General features: G+C 46.1%; 1 protein-coding gene across 1 annotated transcript in view; it reads left to right on the top strand.

Moving 5' to 3' along the window:
- Window positions 1-14,963, top strand: part of LOC111847647 (glypican-5-like) — an 89,351-nt gene that overhangs the window by 20,774 nt on the left and 53,614 nt on the right. The window contains exon 3 of the mRNA XM_023819032.2: window positions 6,928-7,610. Coding sequence (XP_023674800.2) covers window positions 6,928-7,610 — 683 coding nt within the window. The remainder of the gene's footprint in view (window positions 1-6,927; window positions 7,611-14,963) is intronic.

Genomic DNA, 14,963 nt, shown 5'->3' with positions numbered 1-14,963 from the left:
GTGTCCCTTTTCAGGCTTTGATGGGGATGGGCTAACAAAAATACCAAAATGGGGTTTTGCTGACTAGAACAAAAACAGAGGGTGATGAGATGTATCAGGGGTGAGCGGGAGGGGGCTCGATTTCACGGGAAGAGGCTGCGGCCCTGGCGTCAGAGATGTTTTCGGGTAACAACACAGAAAACATTGATTTATACACATAGTGAGTAACTGTGCTCCTTAGAAGGCCGAATGCTACATCCCATGTTCCTCCAAAACCCAGCATTTTAAGGATCATGTTGCAAATTGTGCTCAAGTGTTCTACATAGTGCTGGCGTGGCAGGGGTCATGTTTGGCTGATTTGAGGGACTAGTGGATGAGTGCAAGGTGCCCCTGGCTTGCATGCAAAACTCAAGGGTGAACCAGAAATGGAGGACTGGGTGGATTGACTGGTTCGAAACACTCAGAAAATGTCGCAATCTAATGAGAGCATGTGGCTTGTACTTGGGGCATTGCCAGGGACCGTGACTGAGCCAGAGACAGCGGGCCAGTGATGGGTAGATGTGGTTTAGATGGTGAGAAGGTCCAGGTAAACAGAGTGGAGCCTTGATGGTGTAAGATAATGATAGCATCTGTTTCTTCAGCGTTACTGATTGTAAAGAATTGCAGATGTAAACTGAGAGGAAACAGTGAGACCCAGACCAATTTCAAAACCCAGGAGATTTCATTAATATAATCCTGCTCAACAGTCATTCATCGTTGTTTTATCCTTTTGCTGTAACCAGGTGATAGATGGATTAATTCACAGGAACATGATTTATGAGACCAACTTAACTTCTGGGCAAGACGTTGCCTCTCCTCAGCTGGCCCCAGCCTCCCGGGAGCCTTGGTGTTTGTGTGTGTATGTTTAGGGTGAGATGGGATTTCGTGCCACCGGATGCTGTTCAGGTCGTACCATCAGAAGTCTTGAACACAGAGACAGAGGGAAGCGGAGGAACGGTCAGGATGTTTTAGGGAAAGCACAGCGGCTGGGGGCTACCGGATGGTGATGTCAGCGGAGAGAGCTGCCACGCCGCCTGTGGAAGGTGAGAGGAAGTGGCTTTGCTCTCCGGGGCGTCGTTGTTTAGGCTCTCGGCACACGGAGCATGCTCACATCTGCCCAGGGTCCATCGGAGGATTAGTCACACCATTACCTCACCGGGTAGTCTGCACTGGCTGTCCTCACTCTCTCGGCACTGCATCCTGATTAATCCCATTGTTTTCAAACCACCATCGCGTGACTGCTTAAAAGAGGCATTAAAATATCTGTTTATTACGTCAGCATTTTTTTTCTTTTCGGTTCCCACCCTTTTTCACCTGAGAGTTGTCTGGAAAGTTCCATCGATTTAGATATCATCGCCTATTGCTGTAAGGGCGTGGTGATTAACTCTCATGGTGGATTGGAGTTTGGACGGTTTTGTGCAACTTCTGAATGAAGGCTCCAGACTTGCTATACAAATGAGTCGGCGCTTGCAGACAAATAAGAAATATGCTGGCGTGAATGGATTTGTGGGATATTTGCTATTTCATTATTACAGGGTCTGAAGTAGTGCTCAATTCTGATTCTTTCAGCATCAAAGTTGAATTCAACTAGGAAGGACCAAGGACAGGTGACTCTCTATACCAAAGGAACCTAGTGCTGTCAGTCTAGGCCAGAAGAGCCCATTAAGTGAACAGCCTGAAGTCTTTCATATAGTGTGCATTTTGTTGTTCATAAGGCTGACAGTTTAAATCTCAAGGCCGACAGATGTAATGTCACCATTGGGCCCTTTAGCCAAGCCCCTAACTCCCAGAGTTATGGTCTAGATCGCACCATCTCCGGCACCCTCGGCTGCAGGGGGCCTTATCCGACGGCCGGGGTGAGTTACTGACCAGCTCAGGAACGTCGCCCTTTCCCTCTGCTGGTCATGCAGGCTCAGGCCCATCCCAGCATCCCACCCCCCCAATCTTCCCTTCACCGTCATTCCCACTCCCTGCCATCAGGGCATCGTTATACCCCGGCATCCCTGGAATTGTTTGTCTTGGAGAGTTTTGTTATAGCTGCGCTGCTGTCTTAATTGCAGGAATGCTGATGGAGATATAGAGTGCACATTCCTGCTCACCAACTGGCCAAACTCCACCTGTTAACCCCTGACAGAGTTGCTTCAGGGACTCGGAGGTGGGGGGGGGGGGGGGGGGAGTCAAGATGGATGGCATGCGAGGCTGCCATGCCTCAGTGCATTCTATAGCAAGTGAAGTGTCATCGTGACAGAATCACAGGCGCCCAGCTGGATTGCTGGAAAGTCCGGTCATATGTTATCTCTGGAGTTCTTTTGAAATCGGCAAAATGACTGGATGCCCGAATTCATGGTCCTGGGTTAAAAAACGCTGTATGTCACAGTTGAGCGGCAAGTTCAGAAGATTGTGGACGGTGTAATAGCTTTACAGGCTGTGTGCCTGTTGTTTGTCTCCTAGTGACGTGTATCTGTTTGACACCTCCTGTCTTGGTGCGTCACCATGGCGGCCTCGGTTTCTACATCCATCGAGATCAACTCCTCTCCCACCTACAGGTCACACCTGGTCCCGCTTGCCACACATATGCTGAAGACGGTGGTGCAGATGCTGCGCCCCCAAGAGCAGGGAAGGGAGAGACGGAGAAAGTGTGAGTGAGTGAGTGAGAGAGAGAGAGAGAGAGAGAGTGGCCATTTTTGTGGTCAACGTTATGGAAATGTCACAGTGTCTGTTTTCAAGTGTTTGTGGTCAGGCTTCATGTTCTGTGACATGTTAGACATTAAAAAAATGTCGTTGCCTCTCCATCTCTCCATGACATTCTGATTTCAGAGTTATTTACTTGGTAACAATGTTTTAGTCATTTATAAGATCCTCATAGGAGTAATTTTCGAAGGCCGTATAATGTCCCGTAGCAGCATTATAAGTCTGGCCCGAGTTTCCTTCATGCAGTCTCTCGTAGCCTAAAGCCCACGAGTTTGATCTTAGTAAACGTTCGCTCTTTTTCGCACCTCTATTATTCTGTATCTGATTGTGTTTAGGAATGAGTTCCACAAATATGCCCCAAAAGACGACTGTGGTCAGGATACAAGGCAGGCTGGTATAGTCCCACCCAAACCCTAATTTACACATTGCATGCCCACAAACTTTGTTCCAAACATCCTATATTTGTTAGGTGTGTCTGTCCACTTTTTATCTAAGAACAGCGCAGTTCACTGAACTACTTGGTCCTTTATTGATAAGTAGCCCTGAAGTAAAAACACATAGAATTAAAAAAAAACAATAAATAAATAATGAAAACATGAAAACAACTAAAACACACAAAAAAGGAAAAAAGACAAAAAACTGAGAAAACAAATTTGTTTTGTGTTTTATTGACGTTTCTGCACATCTTCAATGATTTGTGTTCTCATTGTATTTTTTTTTTTACTTAAATGTTTTTGCATTTTGTAATTTTTTTTTTAGCTTTTCGTTAATGTGGTCTCTTCTGCACTTCAGGACCACCGTAGAGTAGGCATGTGTAAGCAGTTATCTCAACATAATGTCTTGGGTTTCATTTACAAATAATTTAGCAAGCTGGAATAATGTTACAAGATTAAAATCAGTAATTGATGTCAAAATTATATTTTTTGGTATAGGGCCTGACAACTGGGATGTTGGCCTGTGTTTTTCGTACCATGCTTTTTGAGGATTGTGTGTTAAGTTGTTAAGGAGGGGGGTAGAAATCATGCTCCTAATCCACCTGCTGCCCAACACGAGACCGTGATCCAGTCCTCTTCGGTGCATCCAGGACAGACAGTTCTTTCAGCTGAGTGCCTGTAATAGGTGACTCATGTCCTTAATGTTCGGATTCCTGCGCAAATCGGTAATTGCTGCTTCACACGAGTGCCTGAGAGTTTTATGTGTCTGTATTTTGAAGACCAATCTCATCGAGAGCCCTTGAGTCCACCAGCAGATTTCATCCTGTGTGAGTGACCTGTTCTTTTTTTTTGGGGGGGGGGCGGCTTGTCTTGTTGAGGATGGAATGGAGAATGGTGTGCTTCGGCGATACTCCTGAAAGAGATCCCGACTTCTCCCTGGCTGTGGATAACTCCACGAGGATCTCTCGGATCATTTCTGGCCCAGCAGCTGATCCTGGTTGCTTTTCCTCATTGTAAAATCCAAGCGATCTGGCATAACGGGAAGTGTGCTGTGTTAACGAAGCCCTTGGGATCACTTACCATTTTCGAAGGTAGGACTATTAAGATCCTGGGGCCAGACCTGACTTGCTATTATTAAAAGCAAGGCCTGTCCTTCATCAGGAATGGAGTGGGTTTGAAGCCTGAGCCGTTTGCTCCAGCAGAGGAGCCAGAAACATCCAAACTGTTTCATAACAGTTCTCGTCGAAGCGCGTTGGATCTGGCTCTCGTATTGTGCTTTATTAGGGATTCTGGCACAAACCAATCGTTAACCATCATTTCAAGGAGTCACGCCTTGACTTGTGTTTCCTTTGACATCATCTGGGATTGCAGACTTCCTGATTTTTTTCCTGACTTTTTTTATTTTTTTTGTTTTTCTTTTTGCTTTTTTAATGCATTGGGTAGTCAGAGGGTCCCATATAACAGCACAAACCTTTGATATTCCAGTTGCCCACTGCAGCCCTTTCAAATTTGGCTTCCTAATCATCCCCTATATCTAATTGTTGAATCTTCTCCTGCCCCTTCACCACCTTAGCTACGGTGTGGTGAGCGTACGGGTCCAGAATGGCTACCATCAGGTGGGTGCTACATACAGTAGTGGTGGTTGTTCAAGTGGCTCCACATTGGTTCTGTAAAGCATGTCTTGAAAAGTGCTATATAAATGTAACATTCATTCATCCATACAATGTCTGTAGTTGCTTTTCTTTCCTCCTGAGCTGATGATGGGAGGAAGGTGTGGAAAACTGTTGGCAGCTGTTGCTGTCTGTAATGGCAGATGAGCATTTCTCTATGAGGACTGATGTCCTTGCAAGTGCCGTTAGACCAGGGAGATTCCTTATCAAGCAGCAGGGGTCATGTGACCCCGGGGAAGGCATCCCGCTTCCTGGCATGGTTCGGGGGCCTGCAGTCATGGGCTTTTGTGAATCACATGCCGGATTGCTATCGCTGGTGGAGATGAAGTTCCCTGACACCTCTCTGGGGAGTAATACTGCTTATCACAGCTGCTGTATACTAAGTGACTGCACCCGCTTTCTGTCACAGTGCAGCCAGAAGGAGGGCGTGTCTGTCTGTCTGGGTCTCTGTCTGTGCGCGTTTTTGTGTGTGTGTGTGTGTGTGTCTGGATTTGTGTCTGTCTGCGTCTTTGTCTTTGTCTGTGTGTGTTCTTATGCGTGTGTGTGAGTGTGTATGTGTATGTGTTTGGATTATGTTTATATTACGTTGTGGGGACCAAATGTCCCCCACAGTGTAATAAAAACCTGTAATTTTCAAACTATTGGGACCATTTTTAGGTCTTCACAAAGATCTGTGAATGCAATCAAAAAAGTAAAAATGCCAAAAGTAGTATTTTGTTTGGTTACGTATGTTTAAGGTTGGGATTAGTGTTTTCCCCATACAAATGAATGGAGAGTCCCCACAAAGATATAATTACAAACCTGTGTGTGTGTGTGTGTGCGTGCATGTGTATGATTGTGTGTGTGTGTGTGTGTATGATTGTGTGGTCCAGGTATACTGTACCTTACCTTGTAGGGACCAAATGTCCCCACAACGTGATGAATACCCGTTCTTTTTTACCTTATGGGGACCAGTTTCCTGATCCCCATATGGGAAGAATCTTTTTTTATAAAAATCTGTGACTGCAATAAAAAAACTAAAAGTGCAAAACTCTTGTGTTTTGTTTGGCTACTTATGGTTATGGTTAGGGCTGGGTAGGGGTTAAGGTTGTCATAGTTAGCATTAGCATTTTTCCCATAAAAATGAATGAGCGGTCCCCAAAAAGAGATGATTACACGACTGTGTGTGTGTATGATTGTGTGTATGTGTGTCTGTGATTGTATGTGTGTATGATTGTGTGGGTGAATGTGCGTGTGTGTGTGATTGTGTGTGCGTGTATGTGTATATTATTGTGTGCATGTGCGTGTATGCATGATTGTGTGTGTGTGTGTGTGATTGTGTGTGTGTGATTGTGTGTGTGTGTGTGTGTGTGATTGTGTGTTGCCTGTTTCCTCACACTTGCTGTGGCTCCACCATTTGCTAGGATGCCACCGAGCTGATGTCAGGCCTGGGGCGCTGGTCTGATGTTCCCGCCCAGCGACTGGTTTGGGTCCTTCTGAAGCAGGCTGGCCCATACCTGCCTTTCTTGGAGGAAACAGAGCTGTATAGATAGGGCTGGGTGGTGTTGCCTGTCTGTCCTTTCGAACAGATTCATATCAATATTTATCACACACTGAGTACATGAACTTTACACTTGGATGTGGAATTACCCAGCTTATGTCTGTGTCTCACTGTCCGGGATGAGCCTTCTCACAGAACAGTAAGAGACTACAGAATTTATAATTATGTTACAGACAGATAAGGCTACACTATACAGACAAATGCTACAAATACTGTAATATCTACATGTAACATTGTTTAGTGATGGAGCTTGTGGACAATAATGGACTTTGTGTGCTGGTTTCAACTTTTCTAAGGACATCCAACCTGGTCTTTCTGTAGATTTAAGGTGCCCTCCCTCTGAATCTCTGAGGATGTCCAGCTTGGTCTCCCTGTAGATTTAAGGCACCCTCCCTCTGAATCTCTGAGGATGTCCAGCTTGGTCTCCCTGTAGATTTATGACACCCTCCCTCTCTGAGGATGTCCAGCTTGGTCTCCCTGTAGATTTAAGACACCCTCCCTCTGAATCTCTGAGGATGTCCAGCTTGCTTTCCCTGTAGATTTATGACACCCTCCCTCTCTCCCTCTCTTGCAGATAACTTCGAGTCCCTGATCTCCTTCTCCATTGACTTCACCGGCTCCCTGTTCGACAGATCGATGGCTGATGTGCAACCCCTTGTCTCCCAGCTCTTTGCCAACCTCTCTCTCTACGTCCTGGGTGGCAACGTCACAGTGGACTCTGCCGTGCAGCATTTCTATGACAGCCTCTTTCCGTTTGTTTACCTTCGGATGTTGACCCAGGGTCCCGCATTACCAGACGTGGAGTGGACCCAGTGCATGAGATCCATAAGGAGGACGGTGGAGCCATTCGGACTCTACCCGGGGGAGTTGGTCAAGGGGCTGGCAGGCTCGCTTCTGGCAGGCCGGGCTATGAAGCGGGCTGTGGCTGAGGGAGCTGAGGTCCTGACCGCCACAGAGAAAGTGCTGCTGTCTCGGGACTGTGAACGCGCGCTACTGCGCATGATGTACTGCCCTCACTGCCGCGGCCTCACGCTCATCCAGCCCTGCGAGGGCTACTGCCTCAATGTGCTGCGCGGCTGCCTAGCCCACATCTCGGAGCTGGACGACCCCTGGAGGCGATACCTGACCGTGCTGAAAGTGCTCAGCGGTGCCATGGCCGGAGACCACGACCTCGAACTTGCGCTTCTGGGCGTCCGCACGCAAATCAGGGAGGCCATCTTGCACGCCAAACTCCACGCTTCCAACATCTCTGCTGCTGTAAGTGCTGTGGCAGGCCCTGGCTGTCGACATGGATTCCTGCCCTCTACTGGCCAGCTGTAGTGCTGCCCCAGCTGTGCATCCCTGAACACATAATTTACTTCCATTAATTTCATTTGTAAATATATTAACATTTTATGTTCAAAATACTTGCAAGATTATGTTCTCATGTTTAGAAATAATAATTATTATATCTAATTGTTTTATTATTTTCAGATGGCTTAAGGTTTTCATATTTGTGCTTAGGGTTATGCCCACAGATATGAATGGTTATCATTGTTGGGATTAGGGACTGTCCCATAGAAGTGATTGGAGATTTCCCATAAAAATATGAATATGTGGACTGTGTGTACATGTGTGTGGTTGTGTGAGTATGTTTTGTGTGAGTATGTTTTGTGTGTGTGTGGGTGTGTGAGTGTGTGTGTGGGAGTGTTTCTTGTTGGCCTGCTCTCCCCATATTTTAGTTTCCTCCTGGTCCCTCCCTAATCCAAAAATGTGTGTTTAGCTTTTTTTTTTTTGATTAGTGCCCTATGGTGAACTGGTATTGTGCCTGTCTGGGTCTCCCCAGCCTTGTTCTAGATACAAGTATAGGTTTCTGCAGGCTGGAGTAGCAGGCATATTGTCATGTTAGGGGGTATATCAAAAGGTTTGTGGGCATGCCGAAAGATTTGTGGGCATGTTAAAAGGTTTGTGGGCGTGTCAAAAGGTTTGTGGGCATGTTAAAAGGTTTTTGGGCATGACCAAAGATTTCTAGACCTGTTAAAAGGTGGGTGTGTCAACAAGAATAGAGTGTGGCATCATTTCCTTTGTATTTTCTGGATGTTTAATGGTAACCAAGCATAGGAAATGTCTTATGACTATATGAACAAATATAAACGGCATTTAATTGTAGAAGTCTATTAATCATGGTCATTAGCTGACCTATATATCTGGTGAATGTCTGATCTCTTTGTGATATAACATTTATTGATAGAATTTTCGGCCAATAGAAATGACCATTGGACACGCCCACCATTCGATACACCTACCTTTAGACATGCCCACCTCAGACACGCCCACCTATAGACATACCCGCCTTTAGACACACCTACCTTTAGACATGCCCACCTCAGACACACCCACCTATTGACATACCCGCCTTTAGACACACCCACCTTTAGACATGCCCACCTTAGACACGCCCACCTATAGACATACCCGCCTTTAGACACACCCACCTATAGACATACCCACCTTAGACACGCCCACCTATAGACATACCCACCTTAGACACGCCCACCTATAGACATACCCACCTTTAGACACACCCACCTTTAGACATACCCACCTTTAGACACACCCACCTATAGACATGCCCACCTTAGACACGCCCACCTATAGACATGCCCACCTTAGACACACCCACCTATAGACATGCCCACCTTAGACACACCCACCTTTCATTACCCACACTGCTCTATTCAGTAGAGGCTCACGTCTCCCTGGATAAGCAGTGGAATGATTAAAGGATGTGGCCAGGTAGTATGTTAGAGCACAAGGCTGGGGGGCGGGGGGTGTAATTATGAGCTCAAGCACCAGGAGAGCCTGTGGAAGCATCCTTTATCTTTTATTAGATTGAAATCATCTTCCTTCTTATGGGTGTGACGTATATGTGTATGTGTGTGCGTGTAGGATTAACGCTGTGTATGGATCATGTAAGATAGGATGGGTGGCTCATGGAGGGCATGTGCTGATGTGTGGGATCATGCACTGTTCAGTGTGTGTGAGTTAGAAGCTCATCTAGCCTGGCCAGAACACTCAGCATTTAAACAGCACTGTGGTAACTCAACCAAGATTGCCCAGTTAGGCAGGCCTGACTGAGATCCAAGCATCCGTGCAGACTTGAAGTTAGAAGCCTTTGATTGCTTGATTATTTATGACCCCCCTCCTTGACTTCTCAAGGCAAAATCAAACCTTACCTGAAGGTAGGAGACACTGTTGGTATCCACTAGTACAGAATTTCTCAAGCTGGACACTTCCTCAGGCACCCCCAGCAGCTGGGAGGGAGCAAAAATATGGACTGTCTGGGAGGGAGCTAAAATATGGACTGTCTGGCAGTCCACAAAGACTGGGTTGAGAAACATTGCACTAATATTTCTTCTAATCAGCTCTGTGAATAATTACAAATTTTTAAGGGTATTTAAGGGAATTACAAGCTGCAGAGATTCTGGCGAGTAGTTTGCTTTGCTTTCATGCTCTCTCTGTGCTGTGGGCATTTGGTCTGACCCAGGAGGGGGTCCCAGCAAACTGAGGGGGTTAGGGTGACGGAGGGAGGTGAGAGAGCTGTTCCCGATGGCCCCGCCCCTCCTTCACACCGTGGCCCCCACCAGCCCCTGAGTGGAGGGCTGGACTTTTAAAAAGTGTGCAGTCAAGTGGATGCGTGTGAAACTGTGAAGCTGGCAGGCAGGCTTCCACGGTCATGGTGGGGGGATTACGTTTTAACACATTCCCGTTTATGTTGAAGGAGTGTGAGTCTGCTTAGGGGGTGGAGTGGGGGGTTGGCTAGGGTTTCTGCACCCCCCCGAAAAGGAGGTTTTATTTTACACCCTGCCATTGCTGGTCTGTGTTTGGGGAATGCCGATCCTGAAGATCAAGTGTTGTTCACATGGCATTTACGCATGGTTGGGATGGCTGAGGCTCGCTTTACCTCACTGCAGTTGCATTTTCACTCAGGGAGGGGGGCTTTGGTTGGGGGGTGGGGGGTCTGTGTCCTTGGATCAGTTGGCTCACTTCAGTTTTTTCACTGTAATCCACACTGAGAGCAGGGGTTCGTAGAGGCGTCCTGATAGTATCGTCCCATTCTCCCGTCCAAGATATCTCTACTACCCTTAAATTCTACTTATTGGGGATCAGTTCATGGTAAACATGTCCATCTCTGCCATGCCCTGGACCGGGCACTGCCAATTCCACACTTGACAGTATATCAGTTGCAATGGAAAGTACAGGACACCCCAATGAAAACACTGCTACAAAAACTTCTCGCTCATTAAATTGCAAATATATATATTTTGCAGGCTGTAATATTAATTGCTGGCCACTGTATGAAATTTACTAATAACATCGTACTGTGCTGTGTCTCTAGAAGGACTGGCTGAACCGACACATGGTAGCTTGTCTGAAAAAGTTTAATTTTAGGCGCAGGCAGACGCAGACAGGGTGGGAATGTCATCGGACGGAGTATGTCAGGAGCGCTGATGCGGGGCAGAGGGAATGCCAGTGTGCCCCCCCGTCCACCGTCGTACTAGCTTGCCTAACGTGATGCCCATCCCGGACAAACGGTTACAGTCTGTCTCGCCGTGGTAACAAGGTGCCAATCTCATTGGTTGACAGCAACCTAGATACACTGTTTCCTCATGACCACCCTGCTTTGAACAAATTTGTCTAATAGATGGACTAACATTTTAGCCCCTTTATAGGCCGTGCAAAACCCCCCCACTTCCATTCCACTCCAGAACTTCTCAACATCGTATTATTCGCTTTTGTTCTTATCAGCCTCTTTCACATATTCCTTAACAAACCGTAGATACCCTTTCGCAGGTCAACACTACCGTCGAACTTTGGAATCACATGTTATTGATTTAAAACACAGCAAACATTTGGAGATGAAAAAGTGCCGCATCCATAAACATTTTATTTAGTCAAATTTAGGTTGAATGACTATTTATAATGAGTTACGAGAGGAAGGGTGTCTCTTTAATTACAACTGACATCATTTGGAGGGAAACGGGAATCAGAACTGCATGAGTCAGTCGTCTGTCCCCAAAGGGAAACCGGCACCCACATGTGAGAAAGGTCGCGGAGTGGGGGATGCTGTAAATCAGTGGGGCCTGGCAGGAGACCCTGTGGGAAATCAGAATGAGGAGCCATCTTTCAGTAACAGCACAGGAAAGGTCCAAACCGCGCTACTGGCGTGCAAACCGGACAGGGATGGAGTCAGGCAGAGTCGGTTCTGAGATGGGGATTTTGCAGCTCCTGCGTTCATCCTTTTCATGCCTCACCAGGAAGGATTATGGGTAAGCATATAGTGTCACCATCTAGCACAACCAGTAGCACGCTGGCTAATTGTATTCCCTGACTGTCCTCAGTGCAGACCACAAGTGGACGTCTGCGTTTTCGAGACTCTGCCCCCCCCACTAATGACACAGGACTCATAGACTCCTCTTGCCCTTAATGAGAAACTGATTTTAGTTTTTGTCTTTGTTTTCTGCACGTTTATGAGGGTACGTGCAGTTTTATAAGAACTGGGTAAGATTGTGTGACGTTCTGTGCAAGCTTTGTGAAGGTTGTTTGTACGTTTTGCGTGCAGAGTTGCTTGAGAGCTGTAATTAGAGGGTGTGGGAGTTTAAGAGCTGAGTGTGTATGCAGAGTGAAAGAGAATGTGAGGTTATGAAATTGTTCTGAGAGGGTATGGGACAGTTTGCCTGTGTGAGAGTATGCAAAGCCTGTCACTCTCCCCTGTTGGGCTGGTCATGGCTGTGCCCCGATGTACTCTTCATTCAGGCCCTCAGGGCAGTTGTGCAGAGAAGAAATCCTAATGTATATACAGTGTTTGGCCCTGCTGGACCTCATTCCCACAATGCATTGCAGTACAGGGGGGCAAAAAAGCTATGAGAAAGATCCTGATCTTCAGTGGTGAATCCTTGCACAAATAAACCCCTCAGTGGACCACCCTTGGTGGCTGTAAGCTGATCTTCCAGAGCAACAGGGTAGCAAGGACACCAACAATCATCTGACTGTCCTCCACCCTCTCCTGGCCCTTGCAGGAAGGCTGTCATACATACTTGCTCATGAGAAAAAGACACACAGACCATAGTCACGGCAAATGGATGCACAGGCCATCTATGTTGATGCCTTTAGCAGGGGGAGTTTAACAATTAATCCCTGATTTATTAGTAGGGTGATGTGTAGGTAGGTGGGGCTTATCTTTGCTCCCAGTATGTTGAGTGTAGCTGGTCTTAGCAGAAAGCCAACTGTCTTTCCTTTGTTTGCACCAGGACTCATGCTGTGTTTGTTGTTTTCTTTTGCCTCAGTGTTAATCAAAATAGTATATTTTTGTAAGTGTGGGAAACCCAGAGATCTTCAGTGATTTCAGCAAGGCTTTAATTTGGACATTTAAAGGGCCGGCACTGTTTTTTCCACCTCCTTTGTGTTTAGTAACTACAAGGTTACCGTAGAATCTAACATTGTATTAGGTGACTTAATAACGCCGTGGCAGGTTTCAGCATTGGCAGTGTTTCGCTCCAGTTCTGACCCCCTCACCTCCTGCTCCCTCGAACTCCCCAGGACTCCCGCCGGTGCGTCTGGGTGTTTGAAGAATTCCAGCCCAATAATAGCTCAGTTATTAATACCACTTGAGCAGTGCTGCTCTCTGGCGCCCTCATCTGGCACCCATAGCACCTCAGAGTGGCCCTCAATGCTTTCCACCTGGAGGAGGGGCAATCCCCTCACTCTCCCCTGGGCTCAGCTTGAGTTTCTCTTGAGTGCTCTGTAAGTTCCCTTTCTTGACTTTGGGTCCTGCCAATCATGGCACTCAACTTTTCAGTAAGGAATTTTGCCACCAGAGCACATTTTCCATTGGAGATCCTGTCAGTAGGTTCTTTGTTTGCTAAAGTAATGATGACGTGTTTTACTGGGATTCTGATTGGCTGTGTCCGGAGAAGGAGAAATTCTTAATTGACTTTCATTTTTCTGCATCCTCTGCTCTTCTGCTCCCCAGGCATTCTCGCTGCCCTACCTCTCTCTCTCTCTCTCTCTCTCTCTCAGTCTTTCCCTAAATGCTAAATGAGGCACATATTCAGATATTAGCGAGTACTAATGTCTGCTCTAACGTGATCCCAGCCTTCCAGCTGATTTGCTGCCTCGTCAGTTCTGTCACTTGGCAGAATTTATTAGTATTCTCCCAGAGACCTAATGCATCGTAATGTCATTGCATGTCCTCCTCACATGACTCGGTTGCCACTCTAACAGAATTGACATGTTGACCCCAACAGGAATGTATATTTGATAAAAATGCACGATGACATTACAGAACTGAAACTAAAGCCTCAGCAAGCTGTCCTTAGGGAACTGCATTCAAACCTTTTTTATTTGAAATACCTAATTTTGTAGTAACCTGACTGCTGTTCTGATCAAAGGGAAAGACAGGGTATCATTAGCATATCACTCCTTGGTTTGCTGGATAGTAATGGTGTAACAGTTCAGAAACCAAGACTGAAACGTTGATACAAATGTTGACGATCTTGTGTCACGGATCTGGGAAATGGAAACATGATCCCTCTCCCCCCCCCAACCCCAAACCCCCTGCCGCAGGTGCAGACTGTTCAGCTCTCATTACTTTATTCATGTTACAAAACTAATTTTTCATTTCACAATTAACAGTATATCATAAAATTATTATTCTATTTAAAGTTATAACAAGCTGTATATTTTGTAAAAATGCACATTACACCTATTTTATTATCTTCCAATTGTCACAAGACTATTTTGGTCCAATCACAACTGAGTGATCACTTCTGTGCTAAAAGCTAGGCTAGATTCATTAGCTCAAGATGGATAATAATCCTCTTTAGTGTTCCAAATTGTTAATGATTAGTAAAACCCAGATTTTTGTTTTTTATTCACACCCCACCCCCCCAAAAAAACCCAAAGTATAAACTGAACTGTGGATTTGGAGAATCGTTACACCCCTACAATGTAGCTATAAGAAAGGTTTTGTCTGACTGGTCAATAAATCCAAGCTATCTGCAAATATCTTATTCTGGTACAGATGTGCATTCACTGGCACCTTGTTGGGATGGCACTTTGTTGAACTTGAGGTATGTTAGGAGGTTACAGCATGTCAGTTCCAGATTCAACAAAAGAGACATGCATAGGTACTATTAAAAGTTGTGCAAGTTGTCAAAGTTGACACTGCAAACAAATAAGGAGCATAAATGGAGCGTGAGGGTCATGAATGGAAAACATGGGTGTGTTTTATGACGGAAAGATTCCATGCTGGATCAGACCTGCCATGCTGATTGAAGCCCATGTGCTACCCGAGGCAGGATTCACCACCCAATTTTATCTTGTCTCGGACGTGCTCCATTCACTGCGGGGGGTGTCCTGGTGAGGTTTGCCATGGGGGGGGCGACTCCAGTTTGACTGGCAATGCTTGATAGGAATGGTACAGTTAATGGGAACCTTGTCTGGTCTGTAAGACCACAATGTTCCATGAGGCTGGATCATTCGTACTTGATATTTGTTCACCTGTTGTTTGTTTAATTGCTTTATCTCATCTACTCTATATGAATGTTTGTTGTTCACCTGGTTTTGGAG

This window comes from Paramormyrops kingsleyae, chromosome 21 (assembly GCF_048594095.1).
Source record: "Paramormyrops kingsleyae isolate MSU_618 chromosome 21, PKINGS_0.4, whole genome shotgun sequence".
Classification (NCBI taxonomy): Eukaryota; Metazoa; Chordata; class Actinopteri; order Osteoglossiformes; family Mormyridae; genus Paramormyrops; species Paramormyrops kingsleyae.
The sequence above is the reverse complement of the archived record's forward strand: the minus strand, read 5'-3'. Positions and strand labels throughout refer to the sequence as shown.